This window comes from Muntiacus reevesi, chromosome 3 (genome assembly GCF_963930625.1).
Source record: "Muntiacus reevesi chromosome 3, mMunRee1.1, whole genome shotgun sequence".
Lineage (NCBI taxonomy): Eukaryota > Metazoa > Chordata > Mammalia > Artiodactyla > Cervidae > Muntiacus > Muntiacus reevesi.
Window position 1 is genome coordinate 170,221,594 of NC_089251.1, and position 24,185 is coordinate 170,245,778.

The following is a 24,185-nucleotide window of genomic DNA, read 5'->3' on the forward strand; positions in this document are numbered from 1 at the left end:
ATCTGGAACATAAGGTATAAAAGGACCAGCTAGGATTTTATCGATGATTCCCTCTGGCTCCTGATCTGTGCCATTCACTTTCGTACTGTGTTGCAGGTTAGGTACTAAGTTATCTTTATATACGTTATCTTATTTAATCTTCTGTCAATTTTTTGAAGTAGGTCTTAATATTATTGCCATTTTACCAGCGTTAAAACTGAGAATTTACTAGATTCACGTATAAGGCATTTTGAAAAGTGATCAGAGGGTACTTATTTATTATTCGATGATAGGAAGTTTAAAATTAACCCTACCAAGATAGGCGTGTGGTCCAGCTAAGCTTGGGTACTGAACATTGGTGAGAGGCAGAGCAGAGCGGGGAGGGTACCAGCTGACTGCCGTGATAACAGGACTGACTTGGCTGCATTTCTAGCTCCCAGATGATGAGCACGACCTCTCTGACCGGGAGCTGGAACTGGATGAGGCTGGAACTCTGTCAGACCTCCACTGGCGGGACACCTCCACGGACGGCGTGCTCTCCCCGCAGCCTTCCTCCAACCCCTCCCTCTCACTCGCCCAGCCTCTCCGGAGCGAGAGGTCTGGACGAGACACCCCGGCCAGTGTGGACTCCATCCCCCTGGAGTGGGACCATGACTATGACCTCAGCCGTGACCTGGAGTCTGCCGTGTCCAGAACTCTGCCCTCTGAGGACGAAGAGGGTCCAGAAGATAAAGATTTCTACCTCAGGGGAGCTGTTGGCTTATCAGGTAGGAAAGAGCTCCTTCTATGTGTATGCTAGCTTGAAAGAAAATATGAAGGAATGGATACTGTCCTGAAAATCCATAGGCTAAGCAGAATCATCTTCCTTCTCCCTTCAGGGGATCTTGTACTTAATGGCATAATTTGATATTAACATGATTCACAAATGCAAAATTAATATGACCACTGATTTATCCCACGTGTGCTTACATTCTTACTACATGACTGGCTCTTTATAAGTCCTGGAAATACACAGTTCCTTTTCTTTTCAAAGAGCTCACATTCTAGGGTGGCAGTGTGGTAGTGTGGGGGTGGTTTAGTTGCTAAGTCGTGTCCGACTCTTTGATCCCATGGACTGGAGCCCACCCGACTCCTCTGTCCGTGGGATTCTCCAGGCAAGAATACTGGAGTGGGTTGCCATTTCCTACTCCAGGGGATCTTCCCAATCCAGGGGTCGAATCTGCATCCCCTGTATTGCAGGTGAATTCTTCACCTCTGAGCTACCAGGGAAGCCCTCCCACTCTAGGGTGGAACACAGACAGATAAGAAACGCCTGTGTGAAATGTTTGGCGCTGGAGTAGCAGGGTACACACGGTGGTGTGAACACACAGCCCGGGGTGGCTGAGCCAGAGCTTTGGAGAAAGACTTTAGAGAAGAGACCTGTGCTGAGACCTGAAGGATGACTAGAAGTCAGTCAGGAGGATACAGCAGTGTCCAGAGGAAGAAAGCAGAGGACACCCATCTCGGCTTTATGATCAGCCTCAGCACTTTTGGTCCCCTGGAGTTTGTCCAGGATGACATGGCTATCAATTGGGAGGTGCAGAGTGAGCAAAGAGGAGATGGGAAGGAGGACCAGGGTCTGGTCATATAGCAAGCTGTTTATCATGAAAAGCAGTTTTACCGTGAAGACCCTGGACAGTGTTACAGCAGGCTCTAAGGAGGGAGGCACTGTGATCTGATGTCTATTTTCAAAGAACCGGTCTCAACAATATCTAGAGAAGGGCACATTGAAAGAAAGTCCAGATGGAATCACTTTACAGTCCAGGGCGCAGATGTGGTGATGGCCTGAACTAAGGCAGCAGCGCTGGGAATAGATGAAAGAGCTGTGAGAAATCATGAGACGGCTCCTGCACGCCTGATTGGATTGCCATTGAAGTGATTTTTTCTGGTGTGAGCATCTTGGTAAAAGATGCAGGTGGTCGAGGACCACGAGCAGGAGAGAATGTTCCGGGTGTCTGTGGAGCCACGGGGGCAGGGCAGTGAGAGAGCGGGAGGCGGTGAGTTCCTCTATGGACTCAACCTGGGCTATGGCACGCTGTGGCCTGTCCCACGGGAAGAAGCCAGCGGTGGGTGGCCGCATGGGTCAGGAACCAGAAATGTAGATTAGACAGTCATCCACACGTCAGAGGTCCCCAAGGAAAGGAAGGAGACCACACAGGAAGTGTCCAAAGGGAAACGAGGCATATGAAACCTCAGGGAACACAGGGAAGGTGTGGCCAGAGAAAGAGGAGCATGTTAAGAAAGGTGAGTCGAAATAGAATAAATAACCAGAGGTCAAGTTGTAGCCCTTGTAAACGCATCTCACACATTCCCTAAAAGACAATTTCCGCTTTTTCTTTGTGTGATGGTTCACATTTGGATTCCCAAGGGGCTGACGCTGTACAAAAAGAAGATGATTTCTCTCATTTCTCTTTTGTTTTTACAGTACAGCCTAATAGCTAAGCATTTTGCCTCTACAGCAGAAACCCTCAATATGCAGTCCCTCAGCCACACGTGACAGCTGAGCCCTGAAATGTGACTGTGCAGATGGGTATTTGCTGCATCCAGTGCTCTTACAAAATTACACAGAATTCAAAGACTTAGCACAAAGCAAGTGTGTAAAATATCAATAATAGTACTTATGTTGATTACATGTTATAATTTAGATTTGTTGGTTTAGTAAAATTAAGTATTGAATTTATTTTCATCCCTTGACTTGTCATTGTTGCCCTTAGACTCTTTAAAACAATGTATGTTATTTCTGTTGGACAGCGCCGCTCTAGGACCTGTATGGATTGCAATTCCAGTTATGCCACTACTAGCTGTTGAAACTTGAATGAGTAACAATTCCCCTGGGCCTCAGTTGTTTTGGTCAGTAAAATGAGAATAACACTTCCACGCACCCTGTAGGGTTTCTGTGAGGATAAATGAGTGCCCAGAACAGCGGCTGGCTCATAAAACACTCTCCACCAATGAGAACCTTTATTATGATTTATTTCAGGAACCCTTTGGTGGTCAGACTCAGACTTCTCTGTATGTTCAAGAATTATCGGCCCAGAATGACTAATTTCCTTTTCTTCCCCTAGGAAAGTTATTTTCTAGCCATCAGGGGATCCAGGTTTCCAGGCCTTAGCTGTCAACTTAGACTGTGCTCTTTTTGCAGATGTAATGATCCCTGAAAGTCCCGAGGCCTATGTTAAACTCACAGAAAGTGCAATCAGAAATTCCTCTGGTAGGCACCAAAGCCGAAGCAGACCCCCCCTGCTCACCTGTAACCCGCCTTCTCCTCTCCGGGCACCTTTCCCCACCCTCTCCCAGCTCTGTGCCACAAGCATGTTAAGGCAGAACCTTCTTCTCTGACTGCTGTCTCAGAAACAAAAACCCAACCACTTGGTTGATCCACACCAAGAGTTAAAACTCCAGTGAAAGTGAAAATGTCAGTCACTCAGTCATGTCCGACTCTTTGTGACCCCATGGCCTATAGCCCGCCAGGCTCTTCTGGCCATGGAACTCTCCAGGCAAGAATACAGGAGTGGGTAGCCATTCCCTCCTCCAGGGCATCTTCCTGACCCAGGGATCAAACCTGGGTCTCCCACATTGCAGGCAGATTCTTTACTGCCTGAACCCCAGGGGAGCCCATAGCTTCAGTAATCAAGTGCAGTAAAACAACTATTCAACTTGTGAAATGGTAGTCACTCTCAATAAGTGTGAACTATGATGCCCGTTAATGGCAGAAAATAGGAGATGGAAACACTAGTCTTAGCATTGGTGCTCTAGCTCCCTGCTTGGTTGGAACAGCTCTGACTTTATGACTTCAAGGAGGAGTTGCAGACCCATCTCTGACTGGGGAGTCAGGGCTCAGGGATTCTGTCCCAAGTTCACTAGCTTATGGGTGGGACCCCAGGCCCACCTTTTATCCTCCTGATCTCTGGGGACCCATAAAAGACAAAGGGTGAATCAGGTATTCAGCTCCAAAGAAATCAGGCTCTCGCTCTAGACAGACTGTAGTTCAGAGTCTGTAATTTGGAGGACAGTGGAGAGAACAGGGTTGGACCATGGTGATAGGATGTTGAATTGTGAGATTATTAGTTTACACTTAAGTTTTTGTAGAAAAGCAAAAGGATGGGAAATAAAGTCTCATTACTAAAATCGTGACTGCCTAAGTGACTGCCAGTGAGAGACTTTCCAGGTGTATTTAGAAGGCCTTCTTTCCAAAAGAGAATTAATAAAGCTTACTAATATTTACTCTGCTTTCACCCTGTGCTGGCTTCACTCTGACGATCATATTCTTATTGAGTTCAAAGACTGTACGCACACACACACGCACACACAAATTTTGCAAAACAATGTCACGTCTCTCAAAGGAGGTAAGCCAGGAGTTCTAAACTCTGAGTGAGAGCACACCTGGATGGAAATACTAAAATTTTAGCTTTCTCCTGATTTTGGTTTCAAGTTTCAGACATAAGGAAGTCATTGCTAGTGTGGTACCCCCACACATACCTTTTCTTGGTTCACTTGAAGTCTTGCCTTAAGGGAGCCCCACAGTCATCTGGTGCTTCAGGAGCACCATCTTCTACTGAGATGCAGAAAGAAAAATAAGATGGTGTGACTTTCTGTTTGATAAGTGACTGCAGAGGGAGCCTGAGATGTAACTGACTCCTAGTTATCGGGGAGCGGAAGAGACCACCTGAGGTTTTGAGAACGGCCTTCCCCAACTCATAATGTGCAGCTTTAAGAGGGAGCAGATTCCCAGGCTGGGAGAACCTACTGCATGGCCCTGGGGGCAGCACCCAGTCAGCTTGGACTCTTGGCCAAGCACATTCATCAGTCTGGTCGTTTGAACTCCTAACCCACCAGCACGTCAGTACTAAATGTGCTTTTTGGTCACCCACACACATGCCATCTCTCTACTGCCTTGCCTGTAGAATTTCTTAACCATCTCCTCGAATGTCAAGCTTATCGAGATTCTCATGGTTGACGCTGTAGGGGACCGTGGTGCCTTGGAGTCACAGATCCAACAGCTGGGCAAAGTCTTGGATGACAGCCACTTTCAGATGCAGCAAACGGAGAATATCATCCACAGCAAAACGCCCACAGGACCAGAGCTAGACTCCGGCTACAGAGGTTACGTGAGTATCCAAGCCTTCTTGATCCTCACACGTACCTGGTGATCCCAGCTGTGTGACAAAGAACCATCTGTTTGTGGCGTGAGGTCTGTGTTCACTGTCTGTGTCCCTAGCTGCCCTTGAACTCATAGGTGTGTGTGTGCAAAATAAAGCCCTGTTAGCAGGTTACCTTTTGTGCAAAAGTGGTCTGTGCTCAGACCCCTGATCTACCTTAAGAACCAGCCTGCTCCTTTAGACAGAGAACTGAAAGTGAAAGTGTTAGTCAGTCAGTCAGTCCTGTCAGACTCCTTTTCTGACCCTGTGGACTGCAGCCCGCCAGGCTCCTCTGTCCATGGGATTCTCCAGGCAAGAATACTGGAGTGGGTAGCCATTCCCTTCTCCAGGGGATCTTCCTGATCCAGGGGTTGAATAGATCTCCTGTGAAATCTTTTCACAGATTGCTTTGGCCCCGGAAGGTGATTAGGCATTCTTTTGAATTCAGTTAATGATTTTCTGACCAAGGTTATGCTTGGAGGAGCGGATTTTAGCTGATATATATTGCTGACATGGAATGGGTTTAGTTCTTTTTCCTGGGTGTCTTTTGATTCACTTGATGGTCCTGGGACTTTTTAATCCTCTTGTTTGTTCTCTCATTCCGGGGGAAACAATCCTGAGTAACGGGAGAAGATGGCAAGAGATTGTGTGTATTACCAGTTCCATTTTTGAAGCTTTGTAAAGTATGTAATAGCTTTGCTCTGCTCAAGTTACTGACAGAGTAACTTCCCAGAGAAATACTCAGAGAATTACCTGTTTTCTTATGCATACTTAAGCAAGAAGATTTGAAAGTAAATCTCTTCAAGGCCTTCTGTCATTTCTTTTCACACCCAAAAGACTGCCTCATAAAAGGAAAGAAAAATTAATTTCCCTGAGCCTAATGACAATTCACACGTACTGCTTTTTTGAAACCAGGGGAGAGAAACTTTTATACTGACGTTAACATCCTTATAGTCATAGAAGAGTAATTAATTAATCATGAGTTTACTTCCTGTTCAATTTGGTCTCTTATCCTGACTTCTATTATAGTGAAACCTCCTTTTAAAAAACATAATACAGTTTCACAATGAGCGTGCTGAAATCACTGAGATTATACTTAACACCAATCAAAAGCAATCAAAGTAACTTAATAGCAATGTGATTTGGTAAAGGCTTTGAAAGAAAACTTTATGTTCGTAGCAGGCGTGCCTTGAAATGATTTGTTCCTTTAGTCTTTGAATATGTGCATGATATTAAATATGGAGTTGGAAGCTTTTCTTTTGATGTCAAAATTTATTCGCTTAGTATCTATTAAACATTGCTTAGATTTTCTCATGAAACAGCTGGTGTTAATATTGTTTTATTCTTTTAAGCATTTTAATTACTTAATGCAAATAGATGCCCCTGTGAGATTTGTGGTAACATCACTGTTCCCACACTTCAGTTTAAGAAAAAGGGAGCAGCTTGCCAAAGACAATATGTTATATTGCCAGCTGGGGGCTCTGAGTGTTAAATCCCAGATCAATTTAGTCTGTTTTGATTCATAAATTTTAAAAGAAATTGGGAGGACTTGTGCAAAACCATGTGTGCCAAGTATATCTTCAAGGCATTGCTTTGTGTAAATATGAACATGTCACATGTTTTAGAAGCATGTTTTTGAACTTGACTTTTTTGTTTCCAGCAGAGCAGCTTACTCTTTTTTGGGTGGTGGGGGTGGGGGGCTGTGCGGGGTTCATGGCTGCACAGGCTTTTCTCTAGTTGTAGAGAATGGAGCTACTCTAGTTGTAGTGCAAGGGTTTCTCATTGTGGAGGCTTCTCTCGTGGAGTACAGACTCTAGAGCACCAGCTTACTTGTGGTGCTCAAGGTGTAGTTGCTCCGTAGCATGTGGGATCCTCCCAGTCCAGAGATGAAGTCCATGTCTCCTGAATTGGCAGGCAGATTCTTTACCACTGAGCCATCAAGGAAGCTAAGAGCAGCTCACTCTTTACAGAGAGGTGGCACTTAGCCCCTGTCCTTTTTGAGGAACTCCAAAGATATTTTCCCCAGGATCTCTTGCAGTCGTGACAGTTTGAGAATTTTGTGACAAGGGAGCCTTTTTTCTGTTCTAAACAGATGAAACTGCTGGGCGAATGCAGCGGCAGCATAGACTCAGTGAAAAGACTGGAACACAAGCTGACCGAGGAAGACGACCATTTCCCTGGCTTTGTTAACTTGAATAGCACTGAAACCCAAACAGCCGGTGAGTGAGTTGCGCTCTATTCAGGACAGAGTGAAATAGAAGATCCCAAAACACTTTGTTGCCTCTGAGTTCCACTGTGTTGCTTACCTCAATCTATACTATTCTGTCCCGAGAACTTTCCTCCAGGTTACACAGATCTCTGAGGACAGAACGAGAAGGTGAAAAGTATCACAGTGGTTTTTCCCCATGTCCCATTTGTTTTAAAGCATCATCTTTGAATCACTAGTCAGGAATCTTCTATATACATGCCCAGTGCTCTCAGAGCTCTATTGCAGAAAGAAACCAAGAACTGAAAGTTATCTTCACCAACTTTATTGTGTGTGTGGTTTTTTTTTAATATTTCTGTATGTATTGACTTAGTTGCAGCATGCAGGATCTAGTTCCCTGACCAGGGATCAAACTCAGGCCACCCTCATTGGGAGCAGGGAGTCCTGGCCACTGGACCACCAGGGAAGTCCCGATGTTCACTCACTTTAATGCTATCACTTTATCAATCTCTTTACAGTATTAAATGTTATGTAGCTGATTTTTTCTTCCCCATCACTGTTAAAAATGCAGATAGGAAAAACACACCACTATACTGTTACTAACAGCTGACACCAATAGAAATGACCAGTGGCGTTACTTTATTTTCTGTTTTAAAGTTAGCCCACATGTAGGTTTCAAGCATTTCCTAAACATTCCGCGTGGAGGAAAACCGCTCACTTTCCTGTGCATGTCCTGTCTTGCCAGGTGTGATTGACCGCTGGGAACTCATCCAGGCAGAGGCCCTGAGCAAGGAGCTGAGGATGAAACAGAAGCCCCAGAGGAGGCAGCAGTTGGACTCAGACCTGAACAACGTTCTGACCTGGCTGCAGGAGACGGAGGGCGACCTGGAGCAGCTTCAGCGCCTACAGCTCAGCACGGACATCCAGTCCATCGCGCTCCAAATCCAGAAGCTGAAGGTAGCTGCCCTCGGCCTTTCCCACGGCGCCAGACACAGCGATGCCACGTGGAGTGCCCAGTCAGATGAAAAACTCCAGCCCTGGCTGTTACACGCTCACATAGCAGCGGGCCAGTGGTTGGTGGAAATGGACATGAATGTTTCCCCAGCCATCCCGAATCAGAGTGTTCCTAGGAAGGCTTGGAAGGGTTGAGAGCTGGATTGAGTTGCAGAACCAGTCCCATAAAAATGTGTGTGTGTGTTAGTCACTCAGTCACGTCCAACTCTGAGACCCCATGAACTGTAGCCCACGGGTTCCTCTGTCCCTGGAATTTTCCAGGAAAGAATACTGGAGTGGGTAGCCATTCCCTTCTCCAGGGGCCCAATGCATGTCTCCTGCCTTGCAGGCAGATTCTTTACCATCTGAGCCACCAGGGAAGCCCCTCATGAAAATAATCATGATTTAATGACCAGTTAAAATTGCATAAAACCTCCAGGTACCTCTGGAACCTAGTTAACCTCTTTTAAGAGAAACACAGCTGTGGCCAGGGTCCTACAAGGCTATCTAGAGCCAGAGAGGAAGCCTCTCCCAGATGGTATATGTGTGAGTTTGTGGAGACCGAAGGAAGCCACGTGTCATTCTGGAATCAGCAGAACTTCTGAAATAGATTATCATAGTGACGGAAGCAATTTTCAGTGTCATGAATCCAACTAAACAGAACCTGTAGAGTAATCCTGCTGAAACACGTGACATTTCCATTTGATTTTGACCTTGTTGGGTATAGTACAGAAGATAACCTTCTCTAACTCCCTCTCTAGAGCTTAAAAATCCTCCTCAGCCCAGCTATTGAGATGCATTGATATGCGGAGACTTTTGTAAGCATGCTATGGATGGAGGGCTCAGTGTCTGCTTAATAGCTCTCTTGGGCCTGCCTTTTTGTTTGGAGAACGTCAAGCTGTGTTCTTCCTCAGATGTAGCTACTGGGCCCTCTAGGCTCAGGCATTAAGCAAAGCACACTGTCTTTGTGTCTTCCTGGTTTCTGTGTGTGCTGGTTTTCTTTGGGGCTGATGTTTTTCTGCCTTGCTTTACCTATTATTTTGTTTTAAATTTTCAAACAGTGAAGTGAGTCTTCCTGACCACTGCTCAGACTTCTTATAGAGTAGCCTCTGTGCCAGCCCCATCAATTTCAAGATGAAGCATCAGATGGGAGGATAAATATGTGGAATAACCTAGTACTTTCTATAATATTTGTGGATTTTTGTGCTGTTTCTGTGTTAACTCTATATCATGGCATGTTAAGAATCCACTTAAAAATGAAAATTAAGACAAGTTGGGAACATAACAGAAATGGTGAGAATTAAAAGAAAATGTAGCCTGAGTAGATGTGATCTGTAGGGTCACTGACCCTGCTTTGATCTGGGAGCATTTAAACCGTACCAAGATATTCAATGATTAACATATAACCTTGTATTCAAGTTCTTGAATTTTAGTTCTAGATTTTGGGGAAATACACACAGTGACACATCAGTCACCTGTTTGTTTTTGTTTTGTTTTTTGTGAAACCAAGCTAAATTTGTTAGCTGACGAAATACTATTTATTCTCTTTATCATCTCAAAAAGTCTGGCCTGTGGCAGAGGCAGTGTTCTCAGGCTGTGGGCCACTGACTGTCAGTGCCTGTGAAGTCAGAACAGCTGGAGGCCAGGGCCTAGGAATCTGCTTTCTTACCACGAGTTGCATTTCATACCTGTGTGCACAACTTTAAGTAGCATTGTTGTTCAGCAGCTAAGTCATGTCTGTTTCTTTGCGACCCCCTGGACTGCAACACACCAGGCTTCCCTGTCCTTCACTGTCTCCCAGAGTTTGCTCAAACTCATGTCCATTGAGTCTATGATGCCATCCAGCTATCTCATCCTTTGTCACCCTCTTCTCCTCCTGCCCTCAATCCTTCCCAGTCTTTTCCAGTGCGTTGGCTCTTAGCATCAGATGGCCAAAGTATTAGAGCTTCAACTTCAGCCTCAGCCCTTTCAATGAATACTCAGGGTTGGTTTCTTTTAGGATTAACTGGTTTGATCTCCTTGCAGTCCAAAGGGACTCTCAAGAGTCTTCTCCACTTCCACAATTCGAAAGCATCAGTTCTTTAGCACTCAGATTTCTTTATGGTCCAATTCTCACATCCATATAGGACTACTGGAAAAACCATAGCTTTGACTATATGGACCTTTGTCAGCAAAGTGATATCTCTGCTTTTTAATATGTTGTCTAGGTTTGCTATAGCTTTCCTTCCAAGAAGCACACATCTTTTAATTTCATGGCTGCCATCACTGTCCACAGTGATTCTGGAGCCCAATGAGTAGCATTAGTCTAATGAAATTGAATTTGTACGCTGGAATTAAGAGCACATTTCCTGCTGCTCAGAACTGTTGGACAATGTTGTGTTTGGTCTGTTTTGTTTGGTTTGTTGTTGGACTCCAATGATAGTGGCTGAGTTCATCATACTTTTTAGTTCACTGCCCAGGATCATCTTTGCTTCCTGCAAAGTTCCTTAATTTTATTTACCTATCCCTTTTCTCCCACTGTTTCTTAATCCCCATTCCCCAAACCCATAGCAACCATTCCAAAATTTTAATATGCTTTTTTCACATGTATGCCTGAAAAATGTGGATTTGTGTGTGCACAATATATTTTAAATTGCATAAATGCTGTTTTATAACCTACAGCAGTCTGTTTATGACTGTTTCACTTACAACTATATTTTCTTAAGATCCATTTATGTCAGTAAGTATATATCTGATCCATTTCTTTTAGCTCCAGTGTGGTCCCCAGTGGTATGTACCTTAGCCATCCTGCTAAGGCCAGTGTTAATTAATGGATCTTTTTAATATGGGTAAAGCATTTCCAAAGGTCTCAGACTGTATCTCTTTAACATTTTTATTGTTGTTTTCCTTGTTTGATTGTCCTCCTTTCTCTTTGCAGGAGCTCCAGAAAGCTGTGGACCACCGCAAAGCCATCATCCTCTCCATCCATCTGTGCAGCTCCGAGTTCACTCAGACTGGCCAGGAGGAGAGCCAGGATCTTCAGGATCGCTTGTCCCAGATGAATGGGCGGTGGGACCGTGTGTGCTCCCTGCTGGAGGAGTGGCGGGGTCTTCTCCAGGATGCGCTCATGCAGTGCCAGGTCTGTGGGGCTTTGGGCAGGCCACGCTCCAGAATCCAATATTTCCATTGTGGCTGAGTCTGTGACTCAATTTCTCAAGATCACTAGAGGGATGCAGTTACTTCCCAAAGTCAGTGTTCATGTGAGAAATAACTTTGTGCCCAGTTTTCATTTTACTGGAGAGTGTGTACATATGACCCAGAGTTGAAAGACCCCCATCTCCTTTAGAAATTGCAAGAGACTATTTCCATCCGTTTATCTCAGCCTCACCATTCCTCCTTTGACTCATTCATTTATTCGTTCAACAGATGTTTTCTGAGCACATTAGGAGGCATCCAAGTGAGCATTACAAATATTTGCCCATTCATTCAGACCACAGTTGCTTGCCCGGTATTTACAGACTTGACAGACACTGCACTAAGCACGCAGGATACAGCCCAGCCTCTGCTTTTGTTGGGGAAGATGGACAACAAAAATGCAAATAAATGCTTAACCAAGCTACTTCCAGGAGATGATAAGGGTAACCAAATGAAAGCACTTTGGAATGGTGAGCAGGGAAGTTGTATGAATGTTTGAGCTGACACTGGAAGGATGTTGCCATGAAGAAGGTCAAGCAAGTGGCAAGTCTCAGAAGCAGGAAAGGGTTTAGCATCTTCAAGGACAGAAGGAGGCCAGTGTGATAAGAGATGAAGGAATGGACAGGAAAGATCCAGGAGGTGGTCAGGAGACAGATCATTCAGGGCTTTGTGGGCAGGGCCAGGAGTTTGGGTTAGAATCTGAGCAGGATGGGAAGCCTGTATTCCAGGATTGTAGGTGCTCCTAAGAGTAATGGCTGCTTGAAAGCAGGCACCCAAGCTGTGGTTTCCCCCATCTTTACTGTAGCATCTCCCACCATGGAGATCTTCCATAACCATACCTTGATTAAATGAACACATGGATGTGTGGAGAGAAGGGATTGAATTTAGGCCTTCAAAGATGGAAAGATTTGGGGACATTCCTGGTGGTCCAGTGGCTAAGACTCCGTGCTCCCAGTGCAGGGATCCTGGGTTTGATCCTCAGTCAGTGAGCTAGATCCCATATGCCACAACTAAGACCCAGCGCAGACAAATAAATATATATTTTTTAATGTTGGGAAGATTTGAATACAGGAGGAAGAGAGAGGAGGAGAGTTCTTCTCTCCAATCTGTGTTAGAGCCCTAGGAATTCAGTATTTGATGCCAGTTTTCATTATGTCTAATTTTTCCCTGGTATAATAAATTAGATGCTTTTCGGTAAGAACATGAACTCAGATAATTACAATAACTTCAGTGCCTTGCTTAGAAAGGAGTTGTGTAGAAGATCTGAAAACCAATGGTAGGAATTGTAATACATGGATAGTTAAGCTGTGAGGGAAAGAAAAATGTCTCATTCAGGATGATTTTATGCTCCATATAAAAATTTTTATGCTCCAAAAAAAAAAATATATATATATATATTCCCCCCCCCATAGGATTTTCATGAAATGAGTCATGGTTTGCTTCTCATGCTCGAGAACATTGACAGAAGGAAAAATGAAATTGTTCCCATTGATTCTAACCTTGATGCAGAAACACTTCAGGACCATCACAAACAGCTTAAGGTAAGATATGTGGCTTTGGATGGCCTCTGCTTATGTTATAGGTGGTTCTACTTATTTACCTTTTATGTTGTAGTCTCTTAGTCTTTCTTTACCCCTCATGATTTCTCATCTCTGTGAAGCAAGCATGTGCATAGAAGATGGCATATGCTGGCTTTAGAACAAGATTCTAAAGCCATTGCTCATCTAAAAATATGTCTTCATCTTTTTTTTTTTTAGCTAATTTTTTAATAGACTTTTGTAAAAAGTTTTTTTTTCTGAGACTTTTTTTTAAAGTCTTAATTGAATTTGTTATAATCTTGCTTCTTTTTAATGTTTTTGATTTTTTGGCCAAGAGGCATGTGGAATTTTAGCTCCCTGACTAGGGATCAAACCCATATCCCCTGCACTGGAAGGCGAAGTCTTAACCGCTGCACCACCAAGGAAGTCCTCAGATGGTCTTCATCTTAATTAACCTGTTTTTATCAAGGCAACTCTATGCTTACTCTCAATTTATTTCTAATTTAAATTTTATATGTTGAATCTATGTCCCAAGACTATTTTGGATAACTGATAATAAAAGGACATTAAATCTATTAAAATAGAGTATCTATTAAAATAGAGACCATTGAGGATTCTTAAGAAGAATTAGGTATGTAGATTCAACCTCAGCATCAAGTTTTCTGAAATCTAAGACAAGGGAAATGTGGTAAGTTAAATGATTTTCATTACCTGGCAAAAAGAAAACATACTAGTTCTCAAGGAATAGGAAACATTTTCTAGTACTAAATTCAAAGGGATATGTGCAGGATTTTTGTGTAGATTCTTATGCAAAGAACTTTGGACAATATAATGGGCCAAATACTTAGGTGGTTTTATGGAAGATAAGGAAGCATATTTGAGTTCCATTAGGAGAAAATAATTTGCATTTTGTCACTTTCTGTATTTTTAAAATGCTATTTCTTAACATTTAACACTCACAATGACCTAACCAACAGAATTGGCAGCTTTTAGTTCAGTACTATAAAGGTCTTAGAAACCCAGAGGAAATAGCTATGCAGCTACATTTTTACCAGACTTTTGACCTCAGACATTAAGTTGTGAGTGATGAATCACCCATATACCTTTTTAAAAATCTCAAATAGTTATCAGAGTATAGCTCAACCAAGCTGTTTTTCTGCATTTATATGTTAGTTTTACTTTTCTTTTTAAATGAATATTTTATGTCTCATTTGCATAATACTTTATATTTTGAATAATTTGACATACATTCACCAATATGAACCTTCCTATAATACTGTGGACCAGGCAAGAATTAATATCACCATTTTACCTAAAGGAAATCAACCTTGAATACTCATTGGAAGGACTGATGACAAAGCTTAAGCTCAAATATTTTGGCCACCTGATTCGAAGAGCTGACTCATTGGAAAAGAGACTGATGCTAGCAAAGATTGAGGGCAGGAGGAGAAGGGGGTGGAGGAAGATGAGACAGTTAGATAGCATCACAGACTCAATAGATGTGCATTTGAACCAACTCTGGGAGATAGTGAAGGACAGGGGAGCCTGGCATGTTGCAGTCCATGGGGTCACAAAGAGCTGGACATGACTTAGTGACTGAAAAACAACCACCACCAAATGAGAAAACTGAGATCAGAAAGGTTCAAGGATTGTAAGGATGCTTTTTGGGAGAGGTAGGATTGGAACATAGGTCCCTGATCCCCAAAGGTCATGGCTGCTATATCCTCCTCGTGTGATGCTTGGGTATAATTATCCACTGAATTAAAGTGATGTCACCCTGCACCTGGGGACTTTCTCCAAGTATCAGAAATTCTTAGGAAAATATTTTTTATTATATTCTTAGCAAATAAGGCATGAGCTGTTGGAATCTCAACTCAAAGTGGCCTCACTGCAAGACATGTCTTGCCAACTGTTGGTGAATGCTGAAGGCACAGACTGTTTAGAAGCCAAAGAAAAAGTCCACGTGATTGGAAATCGACTCAAACTTCTCTTGAAGGAGGTCAGTCGTCATATCAAGGAGCTGGAGAAGTTATTAGACATGTCAAGCAGTCAGCAGGTAAGCTCTCAACAGACATCATTGTGTCCAATTTCCTGCAGGAGACCAAACAAGCACCATCTTTATCCATTTCAGAAAGCATCTGAATGGAGTACTTGTCAGAATAGAGTGTCTTTTCTCTCAATCACTGCTCTTTCAAATCTGTCTCAAAATAAAAAAGCGACTCAAAAACTTTCATAATAGGACACTACTTTTGATTCTGCTACATCCAAAAATCCTCTTGTAACTGTTACTGCTGACCCTGTTAGCACCACTATTGTGGCATTTTATTTTACCCACTTTAAGAAGGCATGTGCTTTCAGTAACACAGCGAGAGGAGGTCACAAGCAGTTGGTGCACGTGAGTTTCATATTCAGACCTTAGGAGGCATGAATTCGCCTGACATAGATGACAGTTAAGTAGTAAGGAGTGTTTTCTACTAGCTTTTATTTATTTATCTATTTGCTTGTTTGTTTATCTCTTTACTTATTGGTAAATCTACTGCATCGTGGTAATATTGCTGGTTTTAAGAAGTGCTTTCGCAGGTAAGACTTCAGGCATTCACTTGTGAAATCCTTTCCTGAACACACAAACACGCTGAAGGCAAAAAAACTATCTACTCCCAGTAACAGCAGGTGCCAGAAACAGGACAGTTTCTCTGATGCTAAAAAGGGTGGCTCCTGGATGACCGATGCGGTGTCTCTCCAGCCTGATCACCCTGGAGCTCTAAGGCAGATTCCATCACCCACTCCACGTCAGTCCATTCCCATCACTGAGAAATAATAAAGCTTCAAGTGACCCAGTCATGACAGAGCTATTAAATACCTAGCTATTAGAACATAGCTATTAAATAAATAAATACTTATATTTTCCGGAAGGCCCCAACGCACAACCAGGAAAGCCCATCGCTCTAGAAGAATTAGCTTCTGTTTTTCCTGCAACTGCCCGATTCTATTTTTTGTGTGTTTCTTAAACTGGGGTATAGTTGCTTCACAGTGTTATGTTTGCTGTGTGCATACACACATCCCCTCGTCCGTGGACCACCCTCCCACCCTCCACACCCATCCCACTCCTCGAGGTCACCACAGAGCACTGAGCTCCCTGCGGTATACGGCAGTCCCACGAGCTGCCTGTTTTACACGTGGTCACGGATTTATGTCAGTCCTAATCTCCCAGTTCATCCGGTGTGCCCCCCACCCCCGCCACGTCCACACATGTCTTCTCTGCGTCTGTGTTTCTATTCCTGCCCTTCTCTGTTTCCCCAGGATGAGGATGGGGTGGGGAATACTTTGCAGATCACAAAGCCGTCATGGCTCTGGGATGTGGCATCGTTAAGAGCATCTGTTTCTCATGTAGGACCTGTCTTCCTGGTCCTCCGCCGACGAACTGGACACCTCGGGATCTGTGAGTCCTACCTCGGGAAGAAGTACCCCAAACAGACAGAAAACGGTAACTTCCCAGGGGTCACTTTCCGCTGGCCCGAGGGAGGGAACACGGGGGCGAGACGGCCTTTGTAACCGCCTCAGGGTCCGGGGGCTCTCCCCTTGCAGGGCAGGGGTCCCCGGGCAGCGTGGGGGGATCCCTCGGTGGGACACGGAAAAGCTCCGTTTCCTCAGCCCTGCCTTGAACCCTCTCCACAAACGCTCAGGAGTGAAAGGAGCAGTTCCGTTTTTCAGAAGAATCAGGGTTCAGCGTTGCGGTTCATAAGCAGGGAGACAAATTACTTTTCTCGCTCCAAGGGCCATTTCTAGTAGAACGGTGCCCCCCCTTGTCCCTTTGGCGGCGCCTCCCTTCAAACCGCCGCTGCCACAGTCCACCTCAGAAAGGTAGGCTCCACATGAAGGGCGCCTCGGGCAGAGGTGGACGGAACCGAGCATCTCATGAGACCGTTGCGTTTATAAGACCAACGGGGGCTCTGTTGACTCTCAAGCAGAGAAGCTCCTGAAGGTGGTCTTGAAGGTTTTCTGTGATTGTATTGCCCCCAGAGTGGCACCAGCTCAAGATGACTCACGCACAAGGCCTGTTATGGGGCACACAATGAGGAAGAAAAGACCAGTTTTGGCCCCTGCTTCCCTCTCTACCTTGATTTCTCTGTGTAATTAGAGGCTCGTTTTTTTGTTTTGTTATTATTATTTTTTTTTTGGTCTGGCTTTATGATTATATTCATTTTGATTATCATTCCATTTCTTTACTTTTTAGAAATATTGATTTCATTTGTATTTTTAAACACTTAAATCCTATGCTGATAAATGTTATTATCTTTTTAGAATTTTTTTTTTTTTACTACATTCACTAGTTTCCTATAGATCCTAGTTTAAGAATGTGAAGGAATACTGGCTTTTCAAGTCAAATTTTAGCCTTTATTTGAGTATTTAACTTATTGAGTCTTCATCACTATACACAGAACAATCTCACTTTATCATTATTTTTTACCTACCTGCCAAGAATTGTAATATTGTTCCAGTGTACTGGAAGATGAAAAAAATATGTAAAGTATATTTGACATACGTAGCATAACATATTGCAGTTATTATTTATTGTAATGAAATATGCAGAGATCTTTGGGTGGTATAGTCATTTATGTTTTTACCATGAGAAGGGGGAGAATTGTACCCACTGTGATAGACATGCCCAAACCACCATCCATGTTTCTTCAGTGATGAATAATATAGATGTTAATTGACTTTGCTTCTTCAACCAAAGAAAAGCCAGTTTCCTTGATTCATGGGTACTGATCATTTCATTTGATTTATATTTCCTTTGCTGCACTTTTAGTTTAATTTTCATCAGTAGCTCGTCTTTATTTGCCTGGACTGAACATTCTTCTTTCTTTACCCCTGTTCATTGCAAACAGCCACGAGGCAAATGTAGTGTCTCACAGCCTGGACCCTCTGTCAGCAGCCCACATAGCAGGTACCTTATTCTCCTGGTTTCCACACTGTTCTAGAACTCCAAGAGGATGATGAAAATTGTCCATGATTTAGTCAGGCCTGTATTTGGTCTGCCTCAGGGTAGTTGAGAAACTACTCTTTTCAGTCCACACCCTTTCCTAATAAATTGAGAGAGACTTTTCTAAGTGGAAAGTACAAGAAAATCTCAGAGCGTAAAATATTTGGGCCCCACCAAAATTTTGTTTAACTGTACATAGGCCATCCAGTACTTTTCATCCGATGGTGTTTATTTTGTGTCCTCGTAAAGATTCGACATCTCTGATGGCACAGCGCCATTCAATTCATGGCAGAATTTTATCATCCTCTTTATTTCTAGATTTTACAATAAGATAGGTGATAGATCAATGAATTATTTTACCATCCCCAGAACCCACAAATCTGAATAAAATCTACTAACACCCCCAGCTTTTTATTTTATTTTCGTGTTTTATCCAGATGGTGGGTTTTGGAGTCTCAACATGGCAAGTCCTAATTTGATATCACTTAAAATTTATAAGCACCTTCTCTCTTCTGCTTCTCCTAAAACTCCTCCTCAGCCAGCACACACTCTTACCTTCCTGACACTCGGCCAGCTCTTTCCCTCCGGAAACAAGAGCAGAGCAGTCAGTCTCCCCCTCCCCGTCCGGGGACCCCCAGACAGCCTCCTCGCAGCTGCCACTCTGCTTTACGCCTGGCTTCCAACAGTCCCTGTCTCTGCAGTCAGCGACGCTTTGCCTTCTTCATTGTCGGTGTGATGTCTGTGCCCCCGGCCCTTCCACCAATGAGTTCCCATTTCCCCAGACAACTTTTTGAAAATGAAAATACTGCCCTTGGAAGCTGACTCTTCATTCCAGTCGCCAGCAGTTCACTGTTAAAAGTGGTTTGTCTCACCACTGAGCTGGAATCTCAGTTCCTGGAAGGAGGGTGGGGGATGAGGAAGCGTAAACAGGCCCTGAGTCAAGAGTGTTAGCTTTCCAGCTGTGTGCTAAAGGGACCAGCCTTTGCTTCTGGTCGTTTCCACTCAGCTGTGTAGGACAGAACAGATCATGATCTGCTTTCTGGTTTTAAGCTTCCCTTCACTATGTTTTGCTTTTTTTTTTCCCTTTGGTTTGGTTTGATGACAGTTTTGTGGGGCTTTTTTTTTTTTTTCAGTCTGTAACAAAATATCAATAATAAAACATGAATGGAGAAAAACTCACAGGGATTTTTGAAGATCACGATGGGCTTCTCCAAGTGCACTGATGTTTTCTTGGCCCCCTATAAAAAAAGACATCATGTACTGTAGGGAGATCCCTGTTTCGTAAAGTCTATCTTCTCGCCACAAATTACCGATGTGTCATGAACAGAGATGGGGCATCCTGTCTCCACAGCGTTCCTTTAAGGATACCAGAGATCAGCTCTGTAGTTGACATAAATGATGGTGATGGGAAGGGGAAAAGCTCCTCTGTTATTAACAGCATCCATACTGGCAGCAACCGCCCTTTGGTTCCCAGTTTCCCATGTTCTTTCAGACAGTCACCCGGCCTTCTGAAACATCAAAGGCCTCATTTCTCAGGGCAACAAGGGCTTCGACACGTCTCCTAACGGGGCTTTGCGGCTGGGACAGCCACGTTCTCACTGTGACACCCGCAAGCTGCCTTCAGCTCTGCTCTGTCCGGCGCTGTTTATTAACATCTCTCAGAGCACACATCACGGTGTCCACTTTGCTGCTTACAGGACCCGAAGTACAAATGATCCTCACCTGGACGGCAGACGTCGGCAGACACCTTGGCAGGCGGGTTGTGGTTGAGCATTCTTGGATCCTTACCTCCTTGGCACCTCTCTTTGGGGTGCACCCACGTGGACAGTAACATGGAGAGTCTGCTGGGCAAGAATTAACTTCTCTCACAATCCGGCTGTCACGGTGTTCCTTTACGTTGGACTGGAGATTACCTTGCGTTTGATCTTGCACTGGTCCAGCAGACTTGAAAGGTTATTGCCAAAGCACAAACAGTTTAGAACGTTGACCCCAGCCATCTGTGATGGGAAAATTTTAGGCATGTATTCTTTCTGAGAGCAAAGAGGCTGACTTGAAAGAAGCTGGGTATTCATTTGAAGGGAGGGTTCTTATATTCTTTTTGTAGTTTGAAGTCAGATATTAAGAGTATCAGTTGTTTGCCTGCCGTATATTTTAGATTGGTTCTAGACCCATTGTTCTCTGTTCTCTTACTTGATATTCTAGGCCTAACAATGGATTGATACCAGTGTTTACCATACACCTACTATGTTTAGGCCCAGGACCCACAAAATTAACACAGTGTGGTTCCCGTCATAAAAGGATAGCAATATGTCAGAATCTAGGGATCCCCTAAATCAAGACTCTTTAATGTTCTAAACATTTGAAAAACATTTGAAAGCATACATTCCTAATAACTATTCACAGTATTTGAGATTAAACATACTTAAGATGCATGGCTTTTTGAAGCCAGGTTTATGATGGCCCAGCTGGCACTTTTTCTCCAGTTTCGATTTGAAATTATCTAACCTGAGAGCCAATAACTCTTCAAAATTCTACTCTAGATTAGTTGAAGTGCACACATGGGAAGATTTTACTCCAATTTCCTACAAGGCAAAGGAAAAACTCCTCCCTAGTCTGCAGAGAGGGAAATGATGACTTCATTCCAAAGCCGGGAATTGTAACATGTACGTCTTCCCTGGTGTCTTTAGTCTTTGGCACCTTCTACACAAAGAGCTGAGACAGAATAAGTGGCAAATGACTGGCTGAAACACTGAAAGAGAGGGGAAAAGGCCTCATTTTAAAATCTGGTCAAGGCAGCATTTAGGCAGGCACAGTGGGGTTTTTACACGTACATGAGGGCCTCACTGTAAACAGTGTTCAATTTCTTGTGGAATTTTTTTTTTCAAGTCTTTTCTGTCCTCCCTGGGGCTTTATTTATTCAAAGCTCTCAAAGTGCCTCAGCCTAAAACAGCCTTGCCCCCGAGGCAAGCTGGACACCCTGGCGTAGGACAGTTAGTTATAGGGGCAGGCTCCGCTATTTCCTTTATATTTTGAGGTCTGCATTCCCAGTGTTTCCCGGGAACAAGTAAGACACTTCGGAAAAATACATCACCCCTTTGAAAGTTCTGCTATTAATCAGGACTATTTCCCTGGAAACAAAGGCTGAATCTAGCAAAATCCCCAAGGGTGTGAGTCAGCACACCCTTGCTTTAATCATACAGATAAGAATGACAAGTTGCTGACATTTATTTAGCATTTGGTGTATTCTAAGGACCATGCTAAGCGTTATATATCTGTTACCTCATTTCCTTATTTAATCCGCCCAGCATGTTCATTCCCAATTTTATAGACAAGGATATCAAGAAATAGAGGCATGAAGATGTAGAATTTGAAACCAGGTCTCTCTTACTCTGAATCCTAGCTCACAGGCTCTTAATGAGTGTGTGTGTGTGTGTGTGTGTGTGTGTGTGTGTGTGTGTGTGTGAGTGTGTGTGTGTGTGTGTGTGCGCGCGTGCGTGCATATGCATTCAGTCGCTAAGTCATGTCTGACTCTTTGCAACCCCATGGTTTCTATAGCCCGCCAGGCTCCTCTGTCTGGGATTTCCCAGACAAGAATACCGAGTGGGTTGCCATTTCCTTCTCTAAGGGATCTTCCCGATTCAGGGATTGAACCCACATCTCCTGCAGTGGCAGGCGATTCTTGACCAATGCACCGCCTGAGAGGGTTACTTTAGACAACAGTTCCAAGGCTGGGGCTACCGTGGGCTGCCTGAGATAGCTTTGGACCAGCCAGAATATTCATTTTGGAATAAGGGGAGACACACCCTAGATTGATTCTGAAAATTTGTCTTATGAACCACATACCCAGGGAATAAAGACCATTCACATAAGAACAGACAAGATCATGGACAACCTGATATTTCCTCACAAAATTTTCTGTCCCTCTGCTGCCAGAGTTTGCTCACAAGTTACAAAATGAGTTGAAAGTGTCTTTTCACTTGTGTTTCAGTGATGTATGCACAGAATTAACGCATTTTATTTCCTTGGTGACATAAAATTTTTGAGATGAGTCACACTCCACATGCACACTCATTCCTTGGGCTTCTCACAGTCCTGAGACTTTCTTTGCTGTGGTGTGTTCATAGGTATGGGCTTCCCTGGTGGCTCAGCTGGTAAAAAATCTGCCTGCAATGCAGGAGACCTGGGTTCGATTCCTGGGTTGGGAGGATCCCCTGGAGAAGGGAACGGCTACCCACTCCAGTATTCTGGCCTGGAGAATTCCATGGCCAGAATTCCCACAACTGCACATATTTTGGGAAAGAGATGAAACAATGCCTGGGCAGTGTTTTTACCCTCAAATTTGAATGAGCGAGGGGAGTGAGAAAAGTCATAAAATAAATGTTCACTTATAGAGAATAAGCATGTTTTTGCAGGACAAGTTTACCCAAAATATCTCCATTGATTTAAGTTCCTTAAGCAAGCTTACACATTTAGTTTTTCCTCTGTCAACACAGCCTCCACCGCGTCTGTTTGTGGAGGAAGACCCTTGGAGAGGGATGAGTGAGAGGTCTTTGTTTTTTCTCCTGTCAGATTCCCCAAGACTCTTGAAACTTAATTGATTTTAGATTAATAGATTAAATATTAAGAGTACTCACTTCCTTGGTATCATTAACCTGCTAGTATTAATACTAGAAGCACTGGGACAGGTTCATCCTAAGGAGAGAGAACTTTGGACTTGTTGAAACCTTAGTAATTGCCCCCATGCAGGTGGCATTGTTTTCAGTAGACCAACTGGACATTTCCAAGAGCAGTCAACTGCATGGAAAATCACTAAGCACTGTGTTCTCTTTGTCCCAATCTTAGCCCATTATTTCTCCCCAAGTTGGCATTCTTCAACATGAGAAAGCTTGCACTGATTAAATGTTAATACAGAATGCTCTGATGCTGTTTAATGTGCCATATCCTTCAGTAGACTCTCCAGCATCTAAGCCTGTCATCCAAAGACGGTGACCTTGTCTTGCTTTTCTCAGGAGTGGACTGGTCAATGTGTAGCCCTTGTTTTGATCTCAATCTTTGGCTTAATTGTTCAAAGAAGCTAATAATTGACAAACGGGCTGTTCAGCTCTGTCAGTCAGATTCTGAATGATATGCATGAATCTGCCCATCCCTAGTGTCCTGAAGTGTCTCCTAAAGAAAAAAGTCAGTTTGAAATCTCCCTCATTTTATTTAGATGCTGAATAATAAGGAAACGTGGAACTCTCTTTTGTGTTTTTAAGTCATCGGACAGCTGACAGGTGGAGAGTATCGTTCACCAGGACCTATTTTCAGGCCATTCAGTCCAGAGCTCATGGGTGGCTGTCTCATCCTTCTCCAGACACTTTAAACCACTGAATTCATAAACTGTCAGAACCAAACAGTTTTTAAGTTAATGCTTTCTCATCTTTGCAAATGAGAAAACTGAAGGCAGAGAGATTAAGTTATTTGCCCACAGTTGTACAGTTGCCTCAAAGTAGAATGCCCCTGTGTCCGTATATTGACTTGGTGATCTTTGTAAAACGTGTGAGGCTTTATGGTTAAAGGCATTCATTTGAGACATGAGGAAACCACTTGCCTCCAAGTATTTTAAGATATTGCCTTCTTTGCATCTGCATGGGAGAGACCCGTGATGTAAATATGACCTGGATGACCTTCATTCATGTCACCAAACAGCAAAACATTACAGAGACATGCTGCTGGAGCTCTTCCTTTTTTTTTTTTTTTTTTTTTTTTTAACTTTTTGGCTGCACTTCAAAGCATGTGGGACTTTCGTTCCCTGACCAGTGATCGGACCTGCGTCCCCTGCATTGGAAGGCAGAGTCTTAACCACTGGATCACCAGGAAAGTCCATACAGCTCCTCCTTTAATTGTCAACTGGGGCAAGTGATTTACTCTATTTATAAAGCCTAAGTTCTAAAAGTTAGAACACCAGAGTTGAAGTTTTCATTCTATGCCATGCTAGCTGTGTAACCTCAAGTGGGTTGCCTAACCTCTCTGTGCCTCCTTTACGTCGGCTATAAAATGAAGGTGGGACAGGAACACCGAGGACTGCTGTGGGGATGAAGTGAGAGACGAATGCTTCTGTTATCCAGCAGTTAGAAGAGTAAATGTGAACTTTT

The 24,185-nt window shown here is 43.6% G+C and overlaps 1 protein-coding gene across 11 annotated transcripts in view; it reads left to right on the forward strand.

Moving 5' to 3' along the window:
• The window catches only part of SYNE1 (spectrin repeat containing nuclear envelope protein 1), a 471,391-nt gene that overhangs the window by 443,926 nt on the left and 3,280 nt on the right, over positions 1–24,185 (forward strand). For 9 of the 11 annotated variants that reach the window (XM_065931094.1, XM_065931095.1, XM_065931096.1 and 6 more), the window contains 10 exons: positions 413–746; positions 3,161–3,229; positions 4,984–5,126; positions 7,249–7,375; positions 8,108–8,319; positions 11,273–11,473; positions 12,942–13,070; positions 14,911–15,123; positions 16,459–16,551; positions 17,957–18,015. In XM_065931094.1, coding sequence (XP_065787166.1) covers positions 413–746; positions 3,161–3,229; positions 4,984–5,126; positions 7,249–7,375; positions 8,108–8,319; positions 11,273–11,473; positions 12,942–13,070; positions 14,911–15,123; positions 16,459–16,551; positions 17,957–18,015 — 1,580 coding nt within the window. The remainder of the gene's footprint in view (positions 1–412; positions 747–3,160; positions 3,230–4,983; positions 5,127–7,248; positions 7,376–8,107; positions 8,320–11,272; positions 11,474–12,941; positions 13,071–14,910; positions 15,124–16,458; positions 16,552–17,956; positions 18,016–24,185) is intronic. The other 2 variants (XM_065931098.1, XM_065931099.1) reach the window with 1 other exon arrangement.